The sequence below is a fragment of the Triticum dicoccoides genome, chromosome 3A (assembly GCF_002162155.2).
Source record: "Triticum dicoccoides isolate Atlit2015 ecotype Zavitan chromosome 3A, WEW_v2.0, whole genome shotgun sequence".
NCBI lineage: Eukaryota > Viridiplantae > Streptophyta > Magnoliopsida > Poales > Poaceae > Triticum > Triticum dicoccoides.
The window spans coordinates 11,034,392-11,050,245 of record NC_041384.1 but is presented as its reverse complement, the minus strand read 5'-3'; the positions used below and the strand labels follow the sequence as shown (position 1 = coordinate 11,050,245).

General features: G+C 45.8%; 1 protein-coding gene across 5 annotated transcripts; it reads left to right on the top strand.

Annotated features, from left to right (window-relative positions):
* Window positions 1–5,046: 5,046 nt before the first annotated feature.
* LOC119266638 lies at window positions 5,047–15,773 on the top strand. 5 transcript variants are annotated; one of them, XM_037547884.1, is made up of 7 exons: window positions 5,047–5,755; window positions 5,907–5,953; window positions 6,486–6,595; window positions 7,236–7,357; window positions 7,492–9,180; window positions 10,050–12,512; window positions 13,335–15,773. In XM_037547884.1, the coding sequence occupies exons 5-7, from the start codon at window positions 7,901–7,903 to the stop codon at window positions 15,550–15,552; spliced, it is 5,961 nt and encodes a 1,986-aa protein (XP_037403781.1). In that variant the 5' UTR covers window positions 5,047–5,755; window positions 5,907–5,953; window positions 6,486–6,595; window positions 7,236–7,357; window positions 7,492–7,900; the 3' UTR covers window positions 15,553–15,773. The 5 variants fall into 5 exon arrangements, with proteins under 5 accessions (XP_037403781.1, XP_037403782.1, XP_037403779.1 ...); XM_037547885.1 differs by having other exon boundaries at window positions 5,907–5,983; XM_037547882.1 differs by having other exon boundaries at window positions 5,867–5,947.
* Window positions 15,774–15,854: the final 81 nt, after the last annotated feature.

Sequence of the window (15,854 nt, the reverse complement as noted above, 5' to 3'; positions counted from 1 at the left end):
GCCCGCCCGGATTAACCACCTAATTAGAACCTGATAAAACTGTTTAGTTGAGTAACTGAAAATGACATGTGGACCCATTTCATTTAAAAGCCTGTTTAAAAATATCTATGTCAATGACATGTGGCCCCCCACTTAATCTGTTAAATTAATTAAATTGTTGAATTACCCTGTCTCTATGACCGCCGGGTCCCACCAGCCAGTTTGACCAGTCAACGTTGACCTAGTCAACTGCTAACTGGACTATTGACTTTGATCCTGACCCCACCCGTCATACACTGTGGCTAGCACTGCACTATGTGGCAAAAGTATTACTAGTTAAATTTGGAATATAAATAAATCCATAAATTGAATAAACCTTTAAAAATGAATATAAAATAAACCGTAACTCGGATGAAAATACTTTGTACATGAAAGTTGCTCAGAACGACGTGACGAATCCGGTTACGCAGCCCGTTCGTCCGCCACACACCCCTAGCATACCGAACACGCAACTTTCCCCCTCCGGTTCATCTGTCAGAAAACACGAAACACCGGGAATACTTTCCCGGATGTTTTCCCCCCTTCACCGGTATCACCTACTACCGCGTTAGGGCACACCGAACACCGCGTATTGCCTTGTTATATTTTGTGATGCTTTGTTTGCTCTGTATTCATTATTTCTTCCCCCTCTTCTCTCCGGTAGACTACGAGACCGACGCTGCTGCTGACCAGTTCGACTACGGAGTTGACGACCCCTCTCTCTTGCCGGAGCAACCAGGCAAGCCCCCCCCCTTGATCACCAGATATCGCCTATTCTACTCTATACTGCTTGCATTAGAGTAGTGTAGCATGTTACTGCTTTCGTTAATCCTATTCTGATGCATAGCCTGACATTGTCGCTACATCTGTTGATACCTTACCTGCAATCCTATATGCTTAGTATAGGATGCTAGTTTATCATCATTGGCCCTACATTCTTGTCAGTCTGCCTTGCTATACTATCGGGCCGTGATCACTTGGGAGGTGATCACGGGTATATACTATACATACATACATACTATACAGATGGTGACTAAAGTCGGGTCAGCTCATTGAGTACCCGCAAGTGATTCTGACGAGGGGGCTGAAAGGACAGGTGGCTCCATCCCGGTAGAGGTGGGCCTGAGTTCCCGACGGCCCCCGACTGTTACTTTGTGGCGGAGCGACAGGGCAGGTTGAGACCACCTAGGAGACAGGTGGGCCTGGCCCTGTTCGGCATTCGCGGATACTTAACACGCTTAACGAGATCTTGGTATTTGATCTGAGTCTGGCTACGAGCCTATACGCACTAACCATCTACGTGGGAGTAGTTATGGGTATCCCGACGTCGTGGTATCAGCCGAAGCACTTCAGACGTCAGCGACGGAGCGGCGCGCGCCGAATTGGACTGGAACGCCACTAGGCTAGGTCTGTTTTCGGCCGCCCTCGCAACGTGCAGGTGTGCTATGGGCGATGGGCCCAGACCCCTGTGCGCTTAGGTTTAGACCGGCGTGCTGGCCTCTCTGTTTTGCCTAGGTGGGGCTGCGACGTGTTGATCTTCCGAGGCCGGGCATGACCCAGGAAAGTGTGTCCGGCCAAATGGGATCGAGCGTGTTGGGTTATGTGGTGCACCCCTGCAGGGAAGTTTAATCTATTCGAATAGCCGTGATCTTCGGTAACAGGACGACTTGGAGTTGTACCTTGACCTTATGACAACTAGAACCGGATACTTAATAAAACACACCCTTCCAAGTGCCAGATACAACCGGTGGTCGCTCTCCCTCAGGGATATGAGGAGGGGATCGCCGGGTAGGATTATGCTATGAGATGCTATTTGGATATGCTACTTGGAGATGCTACTTGGAGGACTTCAATCTACTCTCTTCTACATGCTGCAAGACGGAGGCTGCCAGAAGCGTAGTCTTCGACAGGTTTAGCTATCCCCCTCTTATTCTGGCATTCTGCAGTTCAGTCCACTGATACGGCCTCCTTACACATATACCCATGCATATGTAGTGTAGTTCCTTGCTTGCGAGTACTTTGGATGAGTACTCACGGTTGCTTTCTCCCCCCTTTTTCCCCTTTCCTTTCTTCCTGGTTGTCGCAACCAGATGCTGGAGTCCAGGAGCCAGACGCCACCGTCGACGACGACCCCTACTACACCGGAGGTGCCTACTACTACGTGCTGCCCGCTGACGACGACCTGGAGTAGTTAGGAGGATCCCAGGCAGGAGGCCTGCGCCTCTTTCGATCTGTATCCCATTTTGTGCTAGCCTTCTTAAGGCAACTTGTTTAACTTATGTCTGTACTCAGATATTGTTGCTTTCACTGACTCGTCTATGATCGAGCACTTGTATTCGAGCCCTCGAGGCCCCTGGCTTGTATTATGATGCTTGTATGACTTATTTATGTTTTAGAGTTGTGTTGTGATATCTTCCCGTGAGTCCCTGATCCTGATCGTACACGTTTGCGTGTATGATTAGTGTACGATTGAATCGGGGGCGTCACAGCGCCGTTCCGCCACCCACGAGCAGGATCTCCGCCGCCCGCCCACCAATGAGCAGGACCGGCGCCACCTAGGACACAGGTCGTCGCCCCTGATTCTGCCGCGCATCGCCCCCGCGAAGGCCCGCTTCGACTGCCAGCTGCTGCTGACGAGTAGCACCAAGAAGAAGGGGAACCACCTGCTGCTGGTGGTCGGCGACGCCTCTTCTAGTGGTGGCCGACGCCGACGCCCCCCGATTCACGAACTCTGCTGCTGCCTCCTATTGCCTTCCCACGCCTGTGCTGTTGCTGCTGCTGTTGGCGGCTGATAGGAAAGTCGTACAGTAGTCCAGATGAAAGTTAGTTGAAATTCAAAGTGAATTGCACTAAAAACTGAAATGAAAGTGAATTACACTGAATGAAAATTGGAACTGGTAATTGAAAAAGCAATCATCTGAAATTCACTTTGACTGTAATCACTGTTGGAGTACTTACTGTGACCAAATTTATGTGCATCATGGATTTATATGAAAGGATGCACTGGACTGGGGTAGATTTTCACTAGGATGCACTAGAACTGGTAATGTGCTCACTGTTAGTGCACAGCCGTAGCACATGCTCACCTTGTGAATTCAGCTCACACAGCCAATATTACCTTAGTAAATTCAGCTAAAGATGCATTTAGTCAATTGATTTGCTTAATACAGCAAGCCCTTTATTTAGTCAGCACTCTTAGAGCAATTTTACTGTCATGTTTACTGAATCTAAATCACAGGGGCACTATGATTTCTAAATTTGTTTCAGTCAACTTGTGTCAAAATTTGTTTCAAACAGTTTTCTGTCAACTTGTGAGCAGGAAAATGACTTCAGAAAATTCAGTTAACTGAGACTACAATGAATAATGTTTCAAACAATTATGAGTAGAAGTGGTTAGAGCAAAGTGTTTGATACCAGGATTAAGCTGCATTCTTTTTTTTCCCACCATGAACAGCAACTCAAAAGATAGCACACTGATTACAAATGACACTTTCTAAAATCCTCCACAGCCATTTTCAACTTGAACACGGAGTATTTTCAGCAAATTGGAACAAATTCTAAAATTCAGTCATTCTAAAATTTACTTTATGTGCAGTTAGAATGACTGAATTTTCTGCAATTGGGACAAATTCACCAAGACAGTTTACAACATCTTCTTTATGTGCAGTGTGAGTACAACTCCTAGTTCATAGTTCACACCTAGATCTCTCTGTTTTTTCAGTTCAGAACTAGTACAAATTCAGACCGAGGTCTGAAGCCCAGACAGAAATCTGAACCACCAGCAAATGCTCTGAAAATTCATGATGAAGCACGCATGGACTACCAGACAAACTCCAAACATTTCTAGAGGCAGACTACCAAATCAGCAGCTCCCCAGACAGAAACCACCGAGCAAAACGAGAGCAGAATCGCCTCAAAACCTCAGGACATCAGACTGTCAGAGGCACCGAGCGAATCAGCAGGACCTGGCCACCTCCCTTAGCTCCCCCGCCACGACACTTCAAGCCGCAGGCAGTAGCAGTACTAAAGACGAGCAGCATTCAGTTTATACTTAGACATGAATAAGAACTCTGTCTAAACATTCAGTTTATACTTCAAGATTAAATTGTCTAAAAATTCAGTATGTTATTGACAGGAGTAGTAAACATTCAGTCTAAATATGAACTCTGCCAATACGTTCAGTTGACAGTACACTTCAAGATTCAGTATAATTATCAGAAATCAGAAATCTTGCTCAAAGATAGTGACTTGAACCTGCAATTCACCAGCAAATCAGATCTAGAGGGGGAAGGGGAGGGGCACCTTTGACAAGCTCGAGCACCTCCCGGATGCAAGGGCGTGCCCCCTTGGCGGTGGAGTCCTAGAGTGGACGGAGGAGCTCGCCCCCTTGGCCGTGTGGAGTCCTAGAGCGGACGGAGGAGCTCGCCCACTTGGCCGTGTGGAGTCCTAAAGCGGACGGAGGATCCCCCTTGCCGCCACCATCCCGTCGCCGCTGCTGCGTGGCCAGGTAGCTGCGGCTGCAGGAGACGCGCTCCTCACCTGACGACCGATAGCAGCAGCTCCGTGCAGGCGACCGGCAGAAGCAGCTCCGTCGCACCGTCTTGGTAGTCCCCGACGTAGATTGAGCACGGCCGCTGCAGATCGGAGTGCCGGAGGGAAAAAAAATCACATTTTCACCGATGCGGAGGGACATGCGAGAGGAAGAGAGCGCCGGTGACGCGCGCAAGGTAAAGGGCGCCGGCGCTGGGGAGGGAGAGGAACCGCGGGGAAGGGAGAGAAGGCGCAGGCGGCTTGGAGCTGCGTGGAGGGGAGTGGCGCAGGCGGCGCCGGTCGGTCGGAGAGCAAGGAGGAAGAAAGCGACTACACAGAAGGACTTCGGGTTTTGTCGGGAAAAGGATGAGAAGTAAATTGCAAAATGGCCGCTGCGACATGAATTTCGGGACGGAGGGAGCAGTAGATGGAAGGAGGGAGTACTGCTCATGATTTATAGGAGTATTCGTTTTCCCAAATTGCCCTCCCTCTCTCTCGCAGAACCACTCGCTCTCTCGCTCGCTCGCCGGCCAGTCGCTCAATCTCCCCGTCGCCTCCCTCTCCCTCTCGTCGGTGTCTTCCTCACTGCCGCCTTGCTCCTCACCACCCCGATTCGTACCCCTAACCCTAGCAACCCGCCTGCTAGCTCTTGGTCAAAGGTGACATTTTTACTGCCGCGCTGCTCGATCTGTGGGTGGAGGTGCTCGATCTGAGGTCGGTGGTGCTCGATCTGTGGGCGGTGGTGCTCGATCCGTGCTGGAGCAACGGGAGAAGGACGGCGGTGCAGCGGGCTTCTATTCTTCCGAGAAGCAGCCGCGGCCTGTTGTCCCGCGCGCCCTCGTCCGTGGCCGCTACCTGAGCTGCCCGCGAGGTGTCGCCGACGACCTTGAGGAGGAAGGAGGAGTGCTTGGGCCGGCGCTCCGTCTCCTCCACCCGGCGCCACATGGCCGCCACGCGCTCCTCGGTGGCCCTCTAATCCCACCTCCATGGCTAACATCGTGCTGCTGCCGTCTTCATCTTCGTGGTCGTCCTTGGCGCGCTTGCCTTCGGCGACGCTGCTTCGACGGACGATGTGGTGCAGGAGGTGCGTCTGGTCGCGGAGGAAGGAGGCGTGCATCTGATTGAAGCATAGGGAGGGCACCGCCTGCGCTGGAGCACCGGAGAAGCGTCACCATCGTCGTCCTCTCCGTGTCCTGTCCTGTGTTAGGTCCGCCCCCTTCTCCTCTCCTCCTGGATTTTTTCTTTTCTTCCCTTCCCTTCCCTTCCCTTCCCTTCCCTGAGATGCCATGTTCTTTCCTGCCTTGCCTCACTCACGCAGCTGCAAGACCAAGTAACTCAAGTTCAAGGTGCGGATGCAGGGAGAGGAGGAGTTGCCCAGCCAGCCATGGAGTAACTCAAGGTCATGGTGCGCCCTCCCGCTCTCTGTTTGGAGAAGGTTATTAATTTCAGAGATAGATGTAATTAGTCAGATGTTAATTCAGTTAAATTCAGAGATACTCCTAAATTCAGTTAATTCAGTTATGCACACAAATTTCAGTTAATGCTTGCAGTAAGTTGGAGTACAGCAAATCTGCTTGAATGTGCAGGAGTAGGACAAGCAAATCTGCTTGAATGTGTGTTTACTGAAATTATTTCGGGGAATCCAGCTAGTGTGCTGATAGTGTAATCCAGCTAGTGTACTGATAGCTCTGTTTAAAAACACTTTGCTGAATCTATATATATGCACCATGTATCCGAAATGTCATTTTCTTGGATTACACAATCAGAAATGTCAAGTTTGTTCCAGGAGTAGAAAGCAAGTTAATGTCTGAACAAAGTTACAGGTGCTAGCGTAGATTCGTACTGTTGGTCGTATGCAAACTTGAGTAACTTTGTTCCAGGAGTAAAAAGCAAGTTAATGTCAAGTTTCTTACTGGAGTATGCTGTCCGCCTTGCAGGAGAAACAATTTCTGCCTTCATCAATTGTCGAGCAACAAGGACAGTGATCAAGCAAGCAGTGAGTTGATGAATCATCTGGTGGGGGAGTGCGCAGGGCTTCAGTCAATTGGTAAGCAATTTCTGTTGATGCTGCTGTGATGTTAATGTGTACACATGGAAAGATTGACCAAACTGCTGGAAAGAGATAGGAGTAAGTTGGAAAGGAAGGATTAACCTCTGCCGGTATTCATGGATAACTCTTGGGAAGATAACATCATAACATTAAGAACTCATTTGAGCTCTTTGTTCTTCCCATAAAATCAAAAGGCATATGTAATTCTTTTTTTTTTGCACTCGATTCCTTCATTTTTTATGCGCATAGGTGCATATAAAATCAACAAAGTGGTTTCAAAAGCACTTTCCTGAATTTTTATGCACCTAGGTGCATATTAATTCAGCAAAGTGGGTAGGTGCTGCATACAGCACAGTTATTTTATTTCAACAAATTTTGTTTCACAATTTTCATTCTTGTTTACTGTCAATATTTGTAATCTGTCAACAAACGGCAAAAATGTTCACTTAAGGTTCTCTTTTTGTCAAGCATGCATATTCTGCTCCTTTTTCAACAAATGGCATGAATATCCAAGTATTGATCTCAAATGGTGTATTGACCTCATTCATCACGATACACAGTTTTTTTTAGAAAGTTCTTTAAATATCCAAGTATTGATCTCAAATGGTGTGTTGAATTTGTTTGCATTGACTCGCAGAAACTTTAGGCATGTTTGCAATTGGACAAATGGTGTATAACAATGATCATCATCTCTAAATTGGACAATTGGACAACATCAGCAGGAGGACAGCAACAACAACATTTTCTCATGCATTACAGGTTTCCCAATTGATCATTACACTCCAGTAATTTCTTCTGATGCCAATTGTGAGGGTGATGATCTTGTCTGATTGCTATAATTATTGATCTTAACAAATTCTTCCTGATTCAGTATCTCCTGATCAATTTTACAGACTATTGTACCTAAAAGCATCGACGAATCTCCCAATTCTGCTGTAAGGCGAAAACTGATAAGAATTGGGAGCAGCGAGGAGTACCTGGCGAGGACCAGGCGGGGGAGCAGCGAGGACCGGGCTGGGCAGCGCGGTTGAGAGGACCAGGTTGGTGCAGCGAGGACCAAATTGGGAGCGGCGGCGATCAAATTGGGAGCGGTGGCGACCAAATTGGGCAAGGACGACGGGGAAGAGACTGGCGAAGGAGGAGGAGGAGGTGGCCGGACTATACAGCCGTGTAGTAGCTCTGTGCGATCGTGTAGTAGCTGACTATACAGCCGTGCTGCCCTGGCCTGCGACTTTCATTGTACAAGCTTCTCCGGCCAATTAGTACTAGTTAGCTCGATCTGTTTTTTCAAGGCAATTCGCCATGGCATACCGGATCCCCAAGCTAGAGGAGCTCTGCGAGGTGCACAAGCTGCCGAGGAGCATCAGGAAACGCATCGCGTGTTTCTACCCAGAGCTAGAGAGTGTGCACGCTGCCCTCAGCAAGGTGGCAGAGGTGCCGCGGGACCAGCTTGATGAGGATGTGAAGCTCTGGGCAGAGGAGGCCAGGACGGTGTCCTACAACATGGAGGTAGCCGTCGACAAGCTCCTGATGCTCCCCCCCAACTCAGGCGGCTTAAAGGGGCTCATGGAGAGCATGGTCAGCTTCCTCACGAAAGGCAAGACTTGCCATCAGATCATGGCCAGCATCATCATGGACATCCACGCTCAACTCGTAAATCTGGCATCAAGGAGGCTCGAGTCACAAAACACTCTCGGGATTTTTGATATTGTTGCTAATCCTGAAGCAATGGCGAGTGTCGATCCTCATCTTGTGGCTCTGTACGAGCATGGAGCCAATGATGTGGCAACGGGCGCCATTGCCTCCATGCTCCCCAAGCTAGTCCAGCTCCTCAACAAGGAGTACAAGCTGCAGGCAATCATCAACAACGATGTCAAGTATATCTCCCGGGAGATGGAGAAGATGCAGGCTGCCCTCCTCAAAGTGGCCGAGAACCCACAGGAGTTCATCAGCGTGGATTGCTTGCGCTGGGCAGGGGAGGTCAGGAGGCTGTCTTACGGCATGGAGGCTGTCGTTGACAAGCTGCTGGTGCTTGCCCCCATCTCGGGCGGCTTTAAGGGGCTCATGGAGAATATGGTCAGCTTCCTCCAGAAAGGCAAGACTCGCCATCAGATCATCACTAGCGGAATCAAGGGCATAAAGGCTCAAGTCTCGGAAGCAGCCGACCGGTATAAGCGTTATTGTTATGATTTTGACAGTTTAACAGTTACAAGTATCAATTCTCGTGGGCTAGCTATGAACAAAGATATGGCAGATCTTGTCGGTCTTGATGGGGGAAATTATCAAGAGCTCATGAAATTACTGTCAGATGGGGATGATGTGCCTAATACAAAGCTGAAGATAGTCTCTGTTGTTGGATTTGGAGGATTGGGTAAAACCACTCTTGTCAAAACTGTGTATGACAAGATCCAAAGGGATTTTGACTGCACGGTTTTTGTTTCAGCTGGTCAGAGTCCTGACTTGAAGAGAATTTTGATGGATATAACGATTGGTCTCATTTTTGAAAGTGATGACGAGGTCCTCGACGCATCAAATGTGCCACAGCTCATCGATACACTTAGAAAATTCCTTGACGACAAGAGGTACACATCCCTTACAAATCATATGCATGTCAGTCTGTATTCTTTTTTGCCGCATGCAATTCAACGCTAACAGTGTACAAGTTCACATTAAGGAATTCATATTAATGCTGAACCAAAAAAAATTCTACTCTATTTATTAAACAAACTGCAGCCATTAATAAACGAATATAACTATATTTCATTTGACATTGGGGGTGTATGTCAAGCAAATTGTGTTGCATTTTCTAACAAGGCAAGTGCATGTTGCAAAGAGAGCATTAGGTCAGTGGTTAAGTATGTTGTTGTCTGGCTAAACCACCTGGGTTCAGTTCCTAGAATTGACAGGCAATGCACATGGGTTTTCCCAATTTATTGAGGACTAAGCTTGGTATGTGCTATGACCACTCATCAAGATAAAATCTTGTTACTCATTAATTTTTTTTTCTTTGAGGACCATGCTTATCTTAGTACATCCCTGGTTGATGTAGAGGTCGGGAAGTGAAATTCTCTCCCAAATTTTAAGGGAAACGGCCCCCACGTCGTCCGCGTCTGGGGCGACACGGGCGACGTCCTGGTCCACTTTTCCTAGGGGCACTCACCCCGTGCAACCTCCCCTCACGTTAGTAGGGACTTGAACTCGAGAAGTTTTAGCTTCAATACCATATTGAATTTATGCACTAGCAAGTTAATCCAAAATTCCAAACACATGTAGAGAGGCGGTTAATATATTTCAACATCCTTGAGTTTGGAATACAATCAACTCCATCATTTTCCCCATTCATTTCGTTGGAATCCCTTATCCTTTGCTTGTTTAAAATGTACACAAAGACATGCTAGATTACGTTAAATTATTTATGGATTTTTCTCTGATGCTTTCGCAAATGGTACAGGTACCTCATCGTGATAGATGACATATGGAATAAAAATCTGTGGGAAAATATCAAGTATGTTTTTCCTAACAAGAACAAGCCTGGTAGCCGAATAATCACTACGACCCGCAATGTCAATGTATCTCAAGCATGTTGCTCGTCCATAAATGATTCAGTTTATCAAATGGAACCTCTGTCTGATGATGACTCTAAAATGCTCTTGTATAAAATATTTGATTCTATGAGTGAATGTCCTCATGAATTCGAACAAGTATCTATTGATATCTTGAAGAAATGTGGCGGGGTACCTATAGCCATCATCACTATGGCTTCTGTTTTGGCTGGTGTCCCGCAGCCGAAAACAAAGGATGAATGGCATGCCTTGCTCAAGTCTAGTGGTCGTCGACATGAAGAAAATGTAGCATGGAGGACACTATCCTATAGCTACTATGATCTTCCTGCGCATTTGAGGACTTGCTTGTTGTATTTGAGCATATTCCCTGAGAGTCATGTGTTTCAAAGATATCGTTTGGTGAAAAAATGGATAGCGGAAGGAATTATTACCCAGAAGACTAATTTGTTTCGGTCATCAAATAAAAAAGAGGCTAAGCTGAGCCAGGAGCTTAGTCTAGAGGAAACAGCAAGCCAGTACTTGGACGAGCTCGTCAATAGGAGTATTATTCAACCCCTGGAATGCAACAACAATGGTGAGGTGATAAGCTACCATATCCACCCTATGATGTTCGGTGTTCTTAAAGTCATAGCTATAGAAGAGAAGTTTGCTGCTTCACTTGATGACAAAGATATTTCAAGGGCAGATCCTATGAACTTCCCTCGCCTCTCTATTGACTGTCCAGATTCAGAAAATCTAATTGGTCTGTCAAGTATGGCCTTTAATGCTGACGTTCATTCCTTAACTGCTTTTGGTCATGCAAACCAATTTCTGCTTAGGCACTTTAAAGGTACACGAATTTTGGATTTAGAAGACTGCAAGAGCATTGAGAGATCTGATGTTGAGTACATATGCAGTATGGTTCTGCTGAAGCAATTGTGCCTTGGAAAGACGCAAATCACAGAACTCCCACCAGAAATAGGTAATCTACAGTATTTGGAAGGACTAGATGTAGGAGGGACTCAAATCACCCAGCTCCCAACACAAATAGGAAAGTTGAAGCGTCTAAGGACTCTAGATGCAAGGAAGTCACAAGTCAAGGATTTACCCCATCAAGTTGTCTTGCTCACAGGGCTGGTCCATCTGCTTATTGGTGACAGTGAATCCTGTGAAGGAGTGAAGTTACCTGATGGAATTGGGAATATGACATCACTGCAGCAGCTGTGCACCATTGATTTGAGGAAATGTTCGACATCCTCTCTGAAGGACCTTGGTACGCTCCCTGATCTAATAGAGCTTGGGGTAGTGTCAAGTGATGAGCCAAAAGACATGAAACTGAATGATGCACTGTTGTCTTGCCTCGACAAGTCCACCAAGCTGAGATCCCTAGTGGTTTATGGTGATTTCAAATTGGGCACACTGCAGTCATACTCACCATACAAATATCTCAACTGTCGGAAGAAACTTACTGTGGGAAAATCTTTGAAGGTTCCGATTGGTTTTGCAGGGCAAAGCCTCCTTGTTATGCTTGATATCAGGGTCTGCAAGCTGGAGGAGGATGATCTGAAGATACTCCAGGAGCTGCCTAGATTGCAGAGCCTCATTGTGCGGCTTGAAGTCCTCCCAACAAAAATGATACGAATTAGCTGTGAGGGGTTTGCAAAACTTGAGAGTTTCTGTGTTGATTGCCAAATGCCTAGGGTGATCTTTGAGGAAGGAGCCATGCCAAAGCTGGAACATCTTGAGCTCAAGATTTACGGTGGATTAACCAGCAAAGAACATATGGGTATCATGCACCTCCTAAACCTTCAAATGGTTACTCTCCGGTACTCCAAATGGCATGCAACCAATAAGGGCGTCAGGGAGACAACCGATGCCATTAAAACTTTGGCTAGGGAGCAAAAGAATAAGTTCACTCTCTTCATTGCTGAAGAGGACAAAGATGCTAGTTCCAGTAGGAGAACTGAGATTGAAGAAGAAGAGGGGTTCAAGATTTATGATGCTGTTGCTAATCCTGCAGCCATGGCGAGTACGGATCCAGCTGGGAATGATCTTGTTGGCATTGATGGGGAACAAGATCAAGAGCTCATGAAGTTACTATCAAATGGGGACAACGTGCCCTATAAAAAGCTGAAGGTAGTCTCTGTTGTTGGATTCGCAGGATCGGGTAAAACCACTCTTGTCAAAACAGTGTATGACAAGATAAAAGGGGATTTCGAGTGCACGGCTTTTGTTGTAGCCGGTCAGAATCCAGAATTGAGGACAGTTTTCAGGGACGTCATCTCACAGCTCACCATGAACAGCCGTAATTGCAGTAGACAGGATGAAAGACAGCTCATCAATTTACTTCGGGAAATCCTACAGAACAAGAGGTACACACCCGTTACCAATCTTATGCTTGTGATCTTTTCTGTTTTTGTTGTGGCATGCAATACAACTGTGACACTGTATGAATTACAAGCTCACCTCAATGAATTCAGAATAATTGCTTTTGTTGTGTCAACTATCTAAACTGCAAATACAACTATATTTTACATATGCATTAGAGGTGTATGATGAAAAAATTACATTGCATCTTCTAATAACGCGGGTGCATGAATATTTTTTCCTAGCTAGTTCCAACAAATGATAAATCAAAAGGGTGAAACAACAAATCAACAAAAAGTAGAGAGCAGGCTCCCATGTAGTTCCTCAGGGCGGAGCGCCAAACTCTAAGCGTATTCGATATATGCCCCTGCCAACTTCACGTATCCTAAATATGGCACTGCAAAAAATGACTTACGAAAAATTCCACAACAAATAATTGTCAATTCAACATATGCCACTGCCACAAAAAGTATCAATGTATTGGAGTTGCATTTTACATAATTTTATATAGTGACATTTTGCAAATACGCAAAGTTGGTAGTGATATGTATCAAATTAAACCTAAATACATTGCTACACAGTTAGGATCAAGAAATTTGTGTGTTTTCTTCCCTTGAATCTGAAATCATTATCATAGTAGTGTTGAATCCCTGTGTTCGGAACGTATTCTGGTTTGCATCCTTTTCCCTATTCATTTGAAGTGGAATCTTTTTTTAGCATGCATTCTCCTTTGCTTATTTAGATACACACACACACAAAAATGCTAGATTAGCTTGACATGTCTATGGATATTTATCTGATACCCACACAATTCACAATTGATACAGGTATCTTATCGTGATAGATGACATATGGAATGAAGGAACGTGGGAAATTATCAGTTATGCTTTCTCTAACAAGAACAATCTTGGCAGCCGAATAATCACTACAACCCGCATAGTCAGTGTATCTAAAGCATGTCGCCTGCATGCTAATGGTTCAGTTTATCAAATGGAATCTTTGTCTGGTGATAACTCCAAGAAACTCCTCTATGCAAGAATATTTGGTTCTGTAAGTAGAGGTCCTCACGAATTTGAACAAGTATCTATTGATATGTTGAAGAAATGTGGCGGGGTACCTCTAGCCATCATCACTATGGCTTCTGTTTTGGCTGGTGACCCGCAAACGAAAACAAAGGATGCATGGCACGCCTTGCTCAATTCTATTGGTCGTGGACATGAAGAAAATATAGGATGGAAGGATATGCGGAGGACACTGTCCTATAGCTACTATGATCTTCCTTTGTATCTGAAGACTTGCTTACTGTACTTGAGCACATTCCCTGTGAGTCACCCGATTGAAAAGCAACGTTTGCTGAAAAAAATGATAGTGGAAGGGATTGTTAAGCTGAGTCAGGATAAGTTTAGGAGTGAGGAGTTTAGTCTAGAGGAATTGGCAAGCCAGTACTTGGATGAGCTTGTCAATAGGAATGTTATTCATCCGCTGGAATGTAGCAGCAATGGTGTGGTAATAACCTACCATATCCACCCTATGATGCACGACACCCTTAAAGCCATAGCCATAGAACAAAAGTTTGCTGCTTCATTTGATGCCAAAGATATTTCAAGGGCACATCGTATGAACTTCCGCCACCTCTCTATTGACTCTCTGGATTCAGAAAATCTGTTTGAACTTTCAAGTATGGCCTTTGATTGTGATGTTCAGTCCTTAACTGTTTCTGGTCATGCAAACCAACTTATGCTCAGGCACTTTAAAGTTAGGCGAGTTTTAGATTTAGAAAGCTGCAAGAGCATTGTGAGAGCTGATGTGAAGTACATATGCAGGATGGTCCTGCTGAAACACTTGTGCCTTGCAAAGACAGATATCACAGAGCTCCCACCAGAAATAGGTAACCTACGGCATTTGGAAGGGCTTGATGTAGGAGGTACTCAAATCACCCAGCTCCCACCACAAATTGGCAAGTTAAAGCATCTCAGGACTCTAGATGCAAGGAAGTCACAAGTCAAGGATTTACCCCATCAAGTTGTCTTGCTCACAGGGTTGGTCTGCCTTCTTATTGGTGATAATGAATCCAATGAAGGAGTGAAGTTACCTGATGGAATTTGTAAGATGACATCACTCCAGCAGCTGTGCACCATTGATTTGAGGAAATGTTCGACATCCTCTCTGCAGGAGCTTGGTGAGCTCTCAAATCTGAGAGAGATTGCAGTAGTGTCAAGCGATGAGCCGGAAGACACAAGAATGATCTCTAGTGTCAAGCTTGGTGAGCTTTTGTCCTTCCTCGACAAGTCCACCAAGCTGAGATCTCTGGTGTTTTATACTGATTTCAGACCAAGCACCCTACAATCGTCATCGCCATATAAATATCTCAACCCCTTTGAGAGACTTACTGTGGTAAGGTCCTTGAAGGTTCCTATTGGCTTCACAGGGCAAAACTTTTTTCATGTGCTTGATATCAGGCTCTGCAAGCTGGAGGAGGATGATCTGAAGATACTCCAGGAGCTGCCTAGATTGCATACCCTCATTGTGCGGCTTGAAGTCCTTCCAACAGAAATGATACACATCAGCTGTGAGGGGTTTCGAAAACTGATGAGTTTACATGTTGATTGCGGAATGCCTAGGATGACATTTGAGCAAGGAGCTATGCCAAACCTGAAATATCTTGGTCTACAGCTTTACGGTGGATCAACTAGTGAAGAACATATGGGTATCAAGCACCTCCTAAACCTTCAAGAGGTTACTGTCCGGTACTCCAAATGGTATGCAACCAACAAGGGCGTCGAGGAGATAACTGAAGCTGTGAAAGCTGAGTGTAAGGAGCACCAGAACAAGATCACTCTCTGCATTGCTGAAGAGGAGAAAAATGGTATCTGCAATACGAAGACTGCAGAGGTTTTTCAAGAGAACAGAGTTGCTAGTTCCAGTAAGGTGACTGAGATTGTAAAAGAAGAAGAAGAAGACACACAAGAGGGAGGCCTTGATCAGAGCAGCCATGATATTGCTAGCTGCAACAGGACCAGCGAGATTGAAGAAGTTGCGGAGTAGCTCAATGAAGCTTTAATATTTTGAGCCGTGCTTCCGTAGCCGTGCAGTGTCATCTAAATTGTATAATTGCTTCAACCAATCGCATGCCGTGTTTATTTCTGTTGTTTCAAAACTTCAATTTCCCAAACATTTGGCAGACGAGAGACTTAATTAGCAGTTATTCTTTTCCATTTGGACTCGATAACTATTCATTTATCAAAACGTGATTGTATTTGTCAATACATTTGTCTCTTGTACCTAAATCCTGGAATGTTTATGCAGTCTATGTACGTTATGAGTTATGGCACCCTGGGCATGTGCTG

What these genes read in the sequence shown, in the direction of transcription:
- LOC119266638 (XM_037547884.1), top strand. Translation starts at nt 7,901, where the DNA reads ATGGCATACCGGATCCCCAAGCTAGAGGAGCTCTGCGAGGTGCACAAG. An exon ending in AAATTCCTTGACGACAAGAG is followed by an intron (nt 9,181 to 10,049) that starts GTACACATCCCT and finishes CAAATGGTACAG; the next exon opens with GTACCTCATCGTGATAGATG. An exon ending in GAAATCCTACAGAACAAGAG is followed by an intron (nt 12,513 to 13,334) that starts GTACACACCCGT and finishes CAATTGATACAG; the next exon opens with GTATCTTATCGTGATAGATG.